This window comes from Oratosquilla oratoria, chromosome 15 (genome assembly GCF_046742065.1).
Source record: "Oratosquilla oratoria isolate Oo_2021 chromosome 15, ASM4674206v1, whole genome shotgun sequence".
Classification (NCBI taxonomy): Eukaryota; Metazoa; Arthropoda; class Malacostraca; order Stomatopoda; family Squillidae; genus Oratosquilla; species Oratosquilla oratoria.
The window spans coordinates 67,179,738-67,194,555 of NC_134791.1; the positions used below are offsets into that span (position 1 = coordinate 67,179,738).

At 37.8% G+C, this 14,818-nt stretch overlaps 1 protein-coding gene across 9 annotated transcripts in view; it reads left to right on the forward strand.

The window, feature by feature from the left end:
• LOC143033486 (protein FAM135A) overlaps positions 1-14,818 on the forward strand; it is a 1,114,982-nt gene that overhangs the window by 368,424 nt on the left and 731,740 nt on the right. For 8 of the 9 annotated variants that reach the window (XR_012967181.1, XM_076198980.1, XM_076198982.1 and 5 more), the window contains one exon: positions 1,852-1,956. The exons of the other annotated variant lie outside the window; for it this stretch is intronic. Coding sequence is in view for 7 of the 8 variants with exons in the window: in XM_076198980.1 (XP_076055095.1) it covers positions 1,852-1,956 (105 nt within the window). In the remaining variant the exon portion in view is untranslated. The remainder of the gene's footprint in view (positions 1-1,851; positions 1,957-14,818) is intronic. 9 annotated transcript variants of the gene reach the window in all.

The following is a 14,818-nucleotide window of genomic DNA, read 5'->3' on the forward strand; positions in this document are numbered from 1 at the left end:
AGACAATGGTGGCATTATCCCTGTCCATGCGATGATCCTCTTTGTTAGTATATAGGAACACTGTGGAATTATCTTGACCATATTTTATAGAGTTTTTATGTTCCTTAATTCTTATTATCAACTCTCTTCCTATTTAGAAAATTTTTTTATTGAACCCTCCCTGATTAAACATGCCAAATTTTAATAGCTTCAAAGGCCAGTGGTCCCCAGACTACATAACTTGGATGGCTGCAAAGAAATCCATCTCAAAAGCAGCCAGACTTGACCTCACCATCAGTCAACCTTTGCCCTGACCCAAGCCCACTCATGGGAGGGGGTAAGGACCAGAACAAATCCCTTTCATGCTTTGCCATTGTAACCCACGAGTGGGCTTGGGTCTTGTGTAAAACAGAAATGTGGGTCATAGATTTGTAATTTTTCCTATCCTTGGGAAACAGAAAGATTCCGGGTTACAAGACTTTTGAAGCAGTAGGTTTGAGTCCTACATGCAACTGCCGTAAAAATGATCAGATTAATGTCACTATCACTAGTGAATTTCTTTCGTGGTTACAATAGTGAAGTGTGAAAGGGATCTGTTCCAGTCCTTATCCCCTCCCACGAGTGGGCTCAGATCTTGTACTAAACAGGAAATGGGGTCACCGATTAGTTATCTTTCCTATCCTTAGGAATCAGAAAGATTCCGGGTTACAAGACTTTTGATGCCTCTGTGGCTGAGAGTGTTAGGGCATTGTATGGTTATCTTACTGATGGCTGAAGCAGTAGATTCGAGTCCAACATGCGACTGTCATAAAAATGATCAGATTAATGTATATGTCACTAGCAAATTTCTCTCGTAGTTACAATGGTAAAGCATGAGACTTGTTCCGGTCCTTACTCCCTCCCATGAGTGGGCTTGAGTCTTGTGTAAAACAGGAATTGGGGTCACAGATTAGTGATCTTTCCTATCCTCAGGAATCAGAAAGATTCTGGGTTACAAGACTGTTGAAGCCTCTGTGGCTGAGAGGGTTAAGGCACTGTACAGTTATCTTACCAATGGCTGAAGCAGTAGGTTCAAGTACTACATGCCACTATCATAAGAATGACCAGATTAATGTCTGTCACTAGTGAATTTCTCTCGTGTATATATATGTATGTGTATATATATATATATATATATATATATATACATACAATGATAATACAGTCCTTTTCACTAAGTTATACACATTTTGAATATATTAGTGAAAAGAACTGTAATAATTATAATGTCATTTGAGTACTATTATTATGAAGTCAAGCTAGGAAGAAGTGACCATCTAGAGTAAGATTATAACCTACAGTAATAAGCATCAGAGAAAAATTAGCCTACAGGGGGCCTCAAGTTAACATATAAGATGTAGGGTGATTCTTTTAGCCAAATTTTTGGGGGAAATGCTTCTTATATGCCAAATATATATTTCTTCTAAGAATAAGGTACCATATTTCCCAATGGATTCAGATTTTTTGTGAAGGCAGAATTGTGAAGTAGTTATTGTTTTTCTCAGATATTTACTGATGATTATGATATGTACACCTAATTCTCTTAATCCAACACTAGCCAACTGCCACTTGTGCAAACATTTGGGCCCAGCACATAAACCCATTTGGGGAATTGCCCCAGGATGTAAAACACCACCTTCCCAAAGAGGGTTTATGTCCAGGGCTCATACATCAGCACAAGTGGTGGTTGATGAGTGTTGGATTAGGAGATCTAGGTGTACACTCATATAATTTGATTTAAGAAAAAAAAAATATTACACTTTCAATTATATCTTTATTCAGAAAAATGTATCTTAATATCATTAAACTACCATTTTTTTTTTTACCTTGCAGAGGCTTACACTACCATGTACCTGTCTTGTTTGATTACTTCCACTTGTCAGCTGTCACAGTTACCATTCATTGTGTGCTTGTGGCTCTACACCAGCCATACATAAAGTGAGTATGTTTATATGTATGGTCTTTTCTGGTTTGTATGCATGCTGTCACACTTGCAATTTTATTAGAAGTTGTGTATAAATTTTCAGACAGGAAAGCCAATAAAGAGGAGTGAAATGTCATACTTTTCTGTGTACCTAATTGTAGTATACAGGAAAGGAGCAATGCTCACTGGGTTCCATCTCCCATTCTCTAATTTTCTAATATACCCAGACTCAAATTTATTTCCACTTCCAACTTAATCTATATCCATGATTTCCAATTATCATAGTTAGATTTGAAATCATGTATTATTTATACATCTACATGGAAAACTATTTCTTCACATCCTTTCAACATGTACTCTTTCTTAAATTGCCTCCATGACCTCATAAAGCCCTCCCATCTTTAATTAGGAGATCTCTTCTGTCTATGCAATCTATTCCCTTTAGTGACCTGAATACTGTAATCATGTCACCTCTTTCTCTTTGATCTTTCAAAGTTGGCAGACCCTCATATGGTTCATTTGCCATGCTGGGGACCAGTTTGGTTGCTACCCTTTGTATTTTCTCAATCTTGCTTACATCTTTTACTTTGTGTGGGTACCATATTACTGATGCATATTCCAGTCTTGTTTGTATCAGGGTTTTGATTAATTTTTCATAATCTCTTCATCAATATAATGGAATGCCATTTGCAGCAGTCTGTATGTCCCTCCCACAATCCTACTGATATGTCTGTCAGGTAACTGGTTGTCTTTTATTAACATTACCAAGTCTTTCTCCTCTTTTGCTTTTGTAATGGGTTTACTTTCCAAGGAATAGATTAAGAATGGCCTTTTGTAGCTATTGTGTGTGTATGTATTTACCTAGTTGTATCATATGGGAAGGGGAGCTATACTCGTGGTGTCTTGTCTCTGTATCTCACCATATCTAATTTGCTCTTAAGTTCTTGTATTGTTTTTGCACACTATTTTTTCATCTAATATGTTCCATACATCCATCACTCTGTAGGAAAAGCTGTTCTTTTTCAGATCTCTTCTATAACTCCTTTTTGAGTTTCCTTCCATGTCGTCTTGTGTTTCTCTTATCCCAATTGAGTAAGTCATCTCTATCAAGGATTTCCACATCTCTCACAATTCTGTAGATGGTCAACAAGTCACCTCTTTCTCTTCTTTGTTCCAGAGTCAGTAATTCTAGTTCTGACACTGTCTTCATGTGACAGTTTAGATAGTGTTTGGCCTATCTTCGTAGTTGCTCTCTGGATTCTCTCAACTTTCCTTATATTCTTTTTAGTACTGGGTGACCATAGTGTCGCTGCGTACCTCAGTTTTGGTGTTATCAGTGTGACTAGTATTTTCTTTACCATTTCTTCATCCAAGCAAGTAAAAGCCACTTTTATTGATCTTAGCAAGTTATATGTTTCACCAACAATTTTGTTTATTATGTCAGGGGACATATCCTTTGTGATGATTACTCCCAGGTCTTTTTCAGATCCCTCTTTCTTGAGTTTTTTTTTTTCACCAATTTTATATTGTCCTGATATCCTTTTTTTTTTTTTCTAATACTTTTTTCCAAATTCTATTATGCTACATTTCTTAATGTTGAAGTCCACTTCCCACTTCTGACTCCATTGCCAAACCCTGTTCAGATATCTCTGCATTGAGTCAGTCTGTTTCAGTACTCACTTTCTTTAACAGTTTTGTGTCATCTGTAAAAAGGCTCATGTAACATTTCACACCCTCGTCCCTGTCATTCATATAAATAGCAAACATTATTGGAGCCAATACTGATCCTTGTGGACCTCCACTAATTACCTTTTCCCAAGTAGAACTCTTATCTCTGAGTACTACCCTCATTTTTCTTCCACGCAGAAAGTCCTCCATCCATTTCAGTAGTTTACCTTGTATCCCTCCTATTGTTTCCAGTTGTCTTAATAGTTTTTTGTGTGGGACTTTATCAAAAGCTTTTTGTAGATCTAGGGAAGCAAAATCAGCCCATCTGTCCCTTTCTTGTATTATATCTAGTAGTCATAGGTAAAAATAGATCATATTCATGGTACAAGATCTTCCCTATCTAAATCCGAATTGTCTCAGATTTAGTATATTGTTCTCCACACATCATTTTGTCTATGATAGAGGAAAACTCTGTTCATAGAGAAATTATGACACTTTTATACTACGACTGTCCCTCCGTTATGCTGTCCTCCAACCCCTTGTTGCTGTCCTGTACCATTTCTCTGAGTATTCCTTTTCTGTGATGGGGGAATTCCCTGTGGTGGGGGAAAAGAATACTGCCACCAAGTATTCCCACTTGGATCGTAAGAGGCGAGAAGAAAGGGACGGGGATTGGGACTAGGCATCCTTCTCCTTGTAGCCCCACAGGGGAAATTCCTAAAAGAATAAGAGAAGGCATAAGAGGGGCTGGAAGGCCTCGGACCAGCACCCTAAGGTTTGGGTCTTTTAATGTGCGTGGATGTGGTACAGATGAGAGTAAAAGGGAAGAGATAGGTAGTATGTTTGTGAGAAGAAAGATGGATGTGTTGGCTTTGAGTGAAACTAAGTTGAAAGGGAAGGGTGAGTGTATGTTTGGGAGTGTAAGTGGGAGGTTATCAGGAGTGAAGAGAGAGCGAGGGAGGGAAGGGGTGGCTATTCTAGTAAGTGAAGAGATAGGTAAACGGGTAGTGGAGTGGAAGAAGGTTTCCTCAAGGATAATGTGGATGAAGGTGAAACTGGGGAAGGAGATGTGGGTCTTTGTAAGTGCATATGGGCCGGGCAGTGAAAAGAGTGTAGAAGAAAGGGAGGCCTTTTGGATAGATCTAAATGAGTGCATAGAGGATTTGGGAAGAAATGTCAATGTGATAGTACTGGGAGACCTTAATGCTAGGGTGGGAAATGGTCCAATCGATGAAGTGGCTGGGAAATGTGGAGTTCCAGGAAAGAATCGTAGTAGAGAGTTGATGGTGGAAATGTGTCTAGAAAGAGAGTTGATGATAGTAAATACAGTGTTTTGGAAGAAAGTCAAGCATAAGTACACATGGGAGAGGGTGGTGGAGGGAAGGGTGGTAGATAGAGCGCTAATGGATTATGTAGCGGTAAATAGGATTATGATAGGAAGAGTAAAGGATGTACATGTGCTAAGGGGAGAGGGTGGGGGAATATCAGATCATTTTTTGGTGGAAGGTAAGTTGAAAGTGGAGGATAGATGGAGGAAGAGGAAAGGGACAAAAGGTAGGGAGGTTCTTAGAGTGAACTCCTTGAATGAGAAGGAAAAGGAGAAGGAGTACGGAAAGAAGCTGAAGGAGGAGTGGGAGGGAGTAAAGGGTAGAGTAGAGCTGGGTGTGGAGGAGGAATGGGGATGGTTCAAGGAGTGTGCAAGGATGGTGTGTGGAACAAGAAGGACAGGGGGAAATAGAAGGAAGGGTAGTAAATGGTGGGATGAGGAAACAAAGAAGGTTGTAGAAGAGAAGCGAGCTTTCACAGATTGGTTACAAAATAGGATGAGGGAGTCATATGAGAGGTACAAAGAAAAGAAAAGAGAAGTAAAGCAAAAGGTAAAGGTTGCAAAGAGGAGAGCAGATGTGAAATGGGGTAAGAGTTTGACAGAAAATTTTGAAAGTAATAAAAAGATGTTTTGGAAAGAAATTAAGAGAGGAAGAGGAGGCAAATCAAGTAGAGAAGAAAAGGTAAAAGGTGCAGATGGAGAGATGATAATGGAAGAGAAGGCAGTGAGGGGAAGATGGGCAGAATATTTTAGGGAGTTGCTAAATGTGAAGGAGGATAGGGAAGGAAAGATAGCTGCAGTGGGAAGTGCGAAGAAAATGAGAGTGATGAATGAGGAGAATGGAGGAGAAATAAGGAAGGATGAGGTGAAGGCAGTTGTTAAGATGATGAAAGCAGGTAAGGCACCTGGTCTTGATGGATGCCATGTGGAATGTCTTAAAAAGGGAGGTACAGTGATGGTGGACTGGTTGGTGAGGTTATTTAATGTTTGTTGGAGAGAGGGTAGAGTGCCGGAGGACTGGAGGAGTGCCTGTATAGTTCCTCTTTACAAGGGAAAAGGGGACAAGTGTGAATGTAGTAGTTTCAGAGGGATTAGCTTGTTGAGTGTAGTTGGGAAGGCTTATGGGAGGATCTTGATTGAGAGGATTAGGAGAGGAACAGAAGGAGTAATTGGTGAGGAACAGTGTGGATTTAGGACAGGTAGAGGTTGTGTAGATCAGATCTTTGTGGTAAGACAGATATGTGAGAAAGCTATAGGAAAGGGGAAGGATGTTTTTTGGGCTTTTATGGATCTGGAAAAGGCTTATGATAGGGTAGACAGGAAGGCACTGTGGGAGGTTATGCAGATATACGGGATAGGAGGAAAGCTTCTGGGAGCTGTCAAGAGTTTTTATGAGAGTAGTAGAGCTTGTGTCAGGATTGGAAACGGAGAGAGTGAGTGGTTTGAGGTAAAGGTGGAACTTCGTCAAGGATGCGTTATGTCACCCTGGCTGTTCAACTTATACATGGATGGGGTGGTGCGAGAGGTAAATGCAAGGGTAGTGGGCAAGGGATTGGAGATGGTTAAAGAAAATGGAGAAAAGTGGGAGGTTAGCCAGCTGTTGTTTGCGGACGACACTGCGCTTGTGGCAGGATCGGAGGAGGGATTAAGGAGGTTGGTGGCAGAGTTTGGGAGAGTATGTGATAAAAGAAAGCTAAAGATAAATGTGGGTAAAAGTAAGGTGATGAGATGTACAAGGGGTGAAAGTGGCAGTAGACTGGAAGTGAGCATTAAGGGAGAGCGACTGGAGGAAGTGGATAGTTTTAGATACTTGGGTGCAAATGTGGCAAGGAAAGGTGGAGTGAAAGTGGAGGTAGAATGTAGATTGAGAGAAGCGAGTAAATGCCTTGGTGGATTAAAGAGTGTAATGAGGAATAGACATTTGGGAATGGATGCTAAGAGGAGACTGTATGAAGGAGGATTGTGCCAACAGCACTGTATGAGGCAGAAACATGGAACATAAGAGAAGAAGAGAGAAGGAGTTTGAATGTGTTTGAGATGAGGTGTCTGAGAAGTATGATGGGGGTTACTAGGCTAGATAGAGTGAGAAATGAGGAGGTGAGGAGGAGAACAGGGGTGGAAAAGGAGTTGGGAGATAGGGTTGATGAAAGAATATTAGGATGGTTTGGACACATGGAAAGAATGAGTGAAGAAAGACTAGTAAAAGAGGTGTGGAAGGCAGATGTGGAGGGAGTGAACATGATGGGACGTCCTAGGATGAGGTGGATGGATGGGGTGAAGGGGGCTTTGGGGAAGAGGGGAATGTCTGTTGAGGAAGGACGGGAGAGGACAGAAGACAGGGGTGAATGGAGAATGGTTGTATATGGATGATGTTGTGATTGCATGAGGTGGAATGGGCGGGTGGATGGGGGGTGAGGTAGTATGTGTGAGCAAAATTTGACGCAGCCCGAAGGGATTTCTCCCCGTCCTCTCATTTTATGCAATGGGGGGACGGAGAGGGGGGGGTCGCCGATTTAATGAAGCGGCCTTGCTGTGGATGTGCTGTGTCTTGCGACACTGCTTCTGACCCAGGGCAGTGGACAAGGTGCAGGGATGACCCGTCATTCAGGAGGTGCTAAGATAAGAGGGAGGGTGGAGGGGTGTGGAGTGTATTCAGGGATGGAATGGGTGGGAATGATTTTATGCCTTTTTCTTTTTGGCTACCCCCCTTGTAAGGGGGAAAAAGCCTTGGTATATGTATGTATGTACTTTTTATAACTTTTCCACAAATTTTGGCTACCATGCTTGTAAGGGTAACCAGTCTGTAATATGTTGGATCTTAATTCCTCCTTTATAAATTGGTACAATATCAGCATTTTTCCAGTCATCTGGTATTTTTCCTTCTTTGAATGAGCAACTTATTATGTTATATATTTTGTCTGTTAGTTCTTTACATTCTTTTAATATCCAGTTTGCTATTTCATCTGGGACATGCGATTTCCTTGGTGAAGCATTTCTTTCCATGTTACTATTATTTTCCTCATGAGGGGGGTGGGGTAGGATTTCACCTCTCTCCCTTCATCCCAATGTTGTACATTTTCTCTAGTGAAAGCCAACTTGAAGTATTTATTCATGACTTCAGCCATTTCTGTATCTTCTCTGTATTCTGTATTCCCTTGGTGTATTTTCACTATTTCCTGTTTGTTTTTTAGTTTACCTTTTCAATATCTATAGAATAGTTTTGGCTGATCCATACATTTTTCTATTATGTCTTTTTCATAGTTTCTATTTTCTTCCCTGCATATTTTTACATATTCATTCTTTTGATTAATATGTATTTTTTCACTCTCTAGGTTTTTTGTTGTTTCTCCATCTTTTCCAAGCTTTATCTCTTCAGTTTTTTGCTTTGCTGCACCTTCTGGTAAACCAGCACTTAATATACATCTTTTCCTGTTTTTGCTTTGGGACATATTTATCCACTCCTTTGTAGATTTTCATCAGAATCATTCATTTTTCTTCCTTGTAGAATTTTTCCCAGTTCGCTTTAAGATTTTTTTTCCTAAGTTTCACAAAGTCCATTTTATTATACATCAGTCTTCCTTTTCTGTGTTTCTCATTTTTCTCTATATTTCCTCCTTTAGTTCAAACTCAAGTAGTATGTGGTCACTCTTCACACTTGGTGTCTTATATTCAATTTTGTCCACAATTTCAGGTTCTGATGTAAATAATAAATCTAGTCTCGACAGTTTCTCATTATTTCTAACTCTAGTGTTTTCTTTTACCCATTGTGTCATTATATGTTCTGTAGTCATGTTGTGTAATAAATTTCCCCTTGCTTCACTCTACCTATCACTGTCATCTCTTCCCAACATATTTCTTTGCAATTAAAATGTCCTGTAAGTACCATGTTACTTCATCCTTCAGGATCTCATTTAATGAAAATCTTGCATCATCTAACGTTTTGGAATAATCTTTCTCCAAGATCCTGTTTTTGGGGGGCACAGAAATCACCACAAACTTTCTGCTTTTCAGGTCATTATCTTTGACTCTTATTGTGATCATCTCCACCCTATTCTCTCCATGTGTAACTTTTGTCACAGTTAGGTTTTTCTTAACCGGAAACATGACTCCACCCTGTTTCTCCTCTCTATTTCTAAGCCAATAATTATATAATCCATGTCCAACACTGTTAATAGGGGACCTCTTAATTTTATCTCCACAATTTCCATTATGTCTGTTTTTTCTTCTGACAGGTAATTATCTAGTTCATTTAATCCTGAGATGAATCTGTCTATATTGATATAAGCTATTTTTAATTTTCTACTCCCTCTATCTCGTTCTTTGAACTTTTCATTTGTGTGTGTGTATTTACCTAGTTGTATTTTACAGGAAAAGAACTATGCTCGTAGTGACCCATCTTTGTATCTTTCAGCATCAAGTTCGTTCTTAAATTCTTGTATAGTTTTTGCACTTACTGTTACCTCATCCAATTTATTTCAGATATCCACCACTCTGTGTGGGAAACTGTTGTTTTTCAGATCTCTTCTTTAGCTATCATTTTTAAGTTTCTTTTCATGCCCTCTTGTTTTTCTTTTATCCCATTTTAGTAAATTATCTCTATCAAGGACCTCCACCCCTTTCATAATTCTGTAGATGGTCAGTAGGTCTCCTTTCTCTTATTTGTTCCAGGGTTGGTAGTTCGAATTTGTCCAATCTTTGTTCGTATGTCAGTTTGGAGAGTGTTGGTGCCATCTTTGTCGTTGCTCTTTGAATTCTTTCTAATTTCTTTATATTCTTTTTAGTACTGGGTGTCCATAGTGTCTCAGTGTACTGCAATCTTGGTCTTAGCAATGTAACTAATATTTTCTTTATGATTTCTTCATCCAGATAGTCAAAAGCCACTTTCATTGATCTTAGTAAATTGAAGGTTTCTCCAACTATTTTGTTATGTTTGTCTGGTGCCATATCATTGCTGATAATTATTCCTAGCTCCCTTTCTGAATGTGTATTTACCTAGTTGTATCTTACAGGAAGGGGAGCTACTCTCATGGTGTCCCGCCTTTGTATCTCACAGTATCTAGTTTGCTCTTAAATTCTTTTTAGTACTGGGTGTCCACAGTGTTGCAGTGTACTCCAATCTTGGTCTTATCAATATAACTAATATTTCCTTTATGATTTCTTCATCCAGATAGTCAAAGGCCACTTTCATTGATCTTAGTAAATTGAAAGTTTCTCCAACTATTTTGTTGATATGTTTGTCTGGTGCCATGTCATTGCTGATAATTACTCCTAGGTCCCATTCTGAATGTGTATTTACCTAGTTGTATCTTACAGGAAGGGGAGCTACGCTCATGGTGTCCCGCCTTTGTATCTTGCAGTATTTAGTTTGTTTTTAAATTCATGTATGGGTTTTGCACACACTATTGTTTCATCCAGTTTGTTCCAAGTGTCCACCACTCTGTGTGGAAAACTGTTCTTCAGATCTCTTCTATAACTACCTTTTTTGAGTTTCTTGCCATGTCCTCTTGTGTTTCTCTTGATCCAATTTAACAAGTCCTCTCTATCAAGTATTTCCATGCCCTTCATGATTCTATAGATGGTCAGTAGGTCACCCCTCTTCTTTGCTCTAAAGTTGGTAACTCCAATTTAGCCAGTCTCTCTTTATATGACAAATTTCAAAATGCTGAAGCCCTTTTTGTAGTTGCTCTCTAGATTCTTTCAATTTTCTTTATATTCTTTTTGGTACTGGGTGACCATAATGTTGCTGCATACTCCAGTTTAGGCCTTATTAGTGTGACTAATATTTCTTTAATCATTTCCTTGTCCAAATAGGTAAATGCCACTATTATTGATTTAGCAAGTTATAGGATTCTCCAACAATTTCATTTATTTGTTTATCAGACGACAACTCGTTTGAGATAATTACTCCCAGATCTTTTTCAGATCCCACTTTCTTTACCTCCTTAGTCCCAATTTTATATTGTCCTGATATTCTATTTTTACTTTTTCCGAACTCCATTATGCTACACTTTTTAATGTTGAAGTCCACTTTCCATTTCTGACTCCACTTTCAAACCTTATTCAGGTCTTCCTGTAGTGATTCACAATCTGTTTCGGTTTTTACTTTCCTCAACAATTTAGCGTCGTCTGCAAAGAAGTTCATGTAACATTCCACATCATCATCCATGTCATTCACATAAATAGCAAACATTATTGGAGCCAATACAGATCCTTGTGGAACTCCACTAATCACCTCCTTCCAACCTGAATATTTTTCTCTGAGTACTACTCTCATCTTTCTACCATTCAGGAAGTCCTCCATCCAGTTTAGTAGGTTGCCTTGTATCCCTCCTATGTTTTCATCTCCCACTTCCTACTCCATTCCCATACTTTATTGAGATCACTCTGTAGCAACTCATAGTCTTCTTCAGTGTTCACTATTTTCAACAATTTTGCATCATCCCCAAAGAAGCTCATATAACTTTCAATTCCTTTACCCATATCATTAATATATATATAGCAAACATTATTGGGGCCAGAACTGTTCCTTGTGGAGCTCCACTTATCACTTCATCCCAATTAGAGTGTTTGTCTCTTATCACCACTCTCATTTTTCTTTCATGCAAGTCTTCCATCCACTTCAGCAGTTTGCCCTGCATTCCTCCTAGAGTTTCTAATTTCTTTAGCAACTTCTTATGTGGCACCTTATCAAAAGCTTTTTTCAGGTCTAGAAATGCATGATCAGCCCATCCATTTCTTTCTTGTATTACATTTATTAGCCTTCAATAGAAACACATTAAGTTTGTGACGCATGATCGTCCTTGTCTAAATCCAAATTGCCTTGGATTTAGTATGTTGTTTTTTTTCCAAATGCCTTACCCATCTAATTTTGATCATTCTTTCACAAATTTTAGCTATTGTACTTGTAAGAGAGATTGGTCTATAGTTTGTAGGGTCTACCTTGTTTCCCCCTTTATATATTGGTACTATATTTGCTCTCCTCCAATCTTCTGGAACTTTTCCTTCTTTCAATGAACTGTTTATTAGACTATGTATTTTTTCTGTTAGTTCATTCCTGCATTCTCTCAAAATCCAGTTTGCCTTTTCATCTGGTCCATGCAATTTTCTGACATCAAGATTACTCAAATGTTTCATTATTTCATTCCTTGATACTTCTATCTCTTTCATAGGGGGGGGGGGACTTTCTCCTCCCATTCGATATCTCTAAGTTGTATGTTCTCCCTCATAAACACCAATTTAATATGCTTGTTCATAATTTCTGCCATTTCTATTTCCTCTGTGTATTCAACTCCCCCTTTTCGTAGTTTCTCTAAATCTTGTTTGTTTTTCAGTTTGTTGTTTACAAATCTGTAAGATAGTTTTGGTTGATCTTTACATTTTTCTATGACATCTTTTTCGTATTTTCTCTTTTCTTCTCTGCACACTTGTACATATTCATTTCTATAACTAGTATATATTTTCCATTTTTCAGGTCTTTTGTCTTTTTTTCCATTTCATCCAAGCTTTATCCCTTTTGTCTTTTAACTCCCTACATCTTTTGTTGTACCAACACTTTACATATTCTTTTTCTTGTTTTTGTCTTGGAACATACTTTTCCACTCCTTCTTTATAAATTTTTGTCAAAATATTCCATTTCTCTTCTACTGTTGTTTCCTCCTTGTGTATTCTTTCCCAGTCTGCTTTTTGAAAGAATTCTCTTATTTTATCAATTTTTTTCATACATCAATCTTCCCTTTCTATATTGTTCATTTTATATATATATATATTTTTTTTTCCTCATTTAGTTCCAGTTCAACCAATATGTGGTCACTTTTACTTATTGGTGTCTTATATTTAATCTTGTCCACTATTTTGGGTTCTGATGTGACTATTAGGTACAGTCTCAATGGTTCTTCCTCATTTCTATACCTAGTATTCTCTTGTATCCATTGCGTCATTGTATGTTCTATAATCATATAAAGTAGTACATTTCCCCATAGGTCGTCTCCACCCTTCACTGTCATCTCAGCAGATTTCTTTACAATTAAAGTCACCCATTATAACTATTCTTCCTCCATCTTCCATTATCTTATTTAGTGTTATTCTTGTGTCTTCTAACATATTTTTGTGTTCTTTCTCTTCCCGCGAAGCTGTTTTAGGAGGCACATAATTTACTACAAACTTCCCGCTCTTCCCAACCTTTGTCCTCCATCTTTCCATATTTGACATTCCTCACATTTATATTCTTCCTAGTCAGGAACATTACTCCACCCCCTTGTTTTACCTCTCTGTTTCTAATCTAATAATTATATGCACCATGGGTGCTAGTGGACCTTTCAATTTTGTCTCTACAATTTCCATTATGTCTAGTTCTTTTTCCTTCAGGCAATCATTCAGTTCGTTCAAGCCTGTTATTAAGCCATCTATATTTGTATAAGACACTTTTAATTTTCTGCTACTTCCATCGTGTTTTCTGTTTCCCTACTGTTTTTCTCTGCTATGAACCATTTCCTCACTTTCATATTCACTACTCTCCAATAGAATTTCTCTTTGTCTGATTCTGTTCTTTTCTCTTTTTTTTTCCCCTTAGCTTCTAGTCTTTTTGTTTTCTCTTTCCTCTTTATTCATTTCTCTTTTTATTCATACCTGTTTATATTGATCACTTTTTGCTAGTTCCCTGTTGTTTGCTAAGATATCCTCTGCTGTCGTTTGTGACCTGAATTTAACCTTAATTGGTCTGGTCTTATCTTTATTGTATTTCCTTAGTCTAAAGAAAGGAAAATGAGGATAGAAACAAAAACGAAGAACTGAAGAAAGAGTTCAAAGAACAATTACAAGCAGTGGCTGAAAAAGTGGGAGAATCAATCAAAGAGACAGATCTCATTGAAATAAAAAATCTGTGGAAACAGGAATGTGAAAATAAAAAAATCACTTTTAAAGAAATAGTACAACAGTAGGTAGAAGAGAATGCAAAGGAAACAGTGATTAAGGTAATCAAAGAAAAGGAAAACTGGGTGAGAGACACAGTGGAGAAAAAGAAATGCATTGTGGTTTATGGTACCCAAGAAAAGCATAATGTACAGAAATACCAAAGAGAAAAAGAATAGAAAGAAATTGCAAAGGAAATACTGAAAGGTGTTCAGGATGAGGGTCAAGAGTTGGAGAAGGAAAATGACGATGTGCATAGAATGGGCACATACTCTAAAGAAAAACACTATAGCCCAATGAAAATCAGACTAAAGACTCAAATGATAACTGAAGAGATCCTATCGAAATTGGCAAAACTAGCAAACAGTGAAAACTACAAAAATGTGTGGATAAAAAAGGAAATAAATAATGAAGAATTAGAGAAAGATAAGACACTGAGAAATGAAGCTAATAAAAAAAATGAGAGAAGAATGGAGACTGAAAAATGATTTTTTTTTTTTTTTTTTTTTTGAGAGAGAGAGAGAGTGTGTACTGGATCTGAGGCTGAGAAAATGGTACATCTGAAAAAAGGAAACAAACCAAAAAAAGAGAAAGAAAAAAGAAAAAATTAAAAGTGGCATACACAAACATGGACAGTATGATTTCTGGAATAAATGAACTAAATGACTGTTTGTTAATAGAGAAACCAGACATAATGGAAATAGTGGAGACAAAATTGAAAGGTCCTATATAGTCAAGTATGGTGGGACAAGGTCCATACAACCATTGGGTGAAAAATAGAACAGATAAACAGGGGGGAGGAGTCATGTTATTGACTAGAAAGGGCTTAAATGTGATAAAGATAACAGAAGGAAAAGATAATGTGGAAATGATCACAATTAAAGTTGAAAATAGTATTATGAAAAGTAGAAAATTTATAGTAGTATATGTGCCCCCAAAAACAAAGGCTTGGTCTGACAGTGATCATTCCAAAT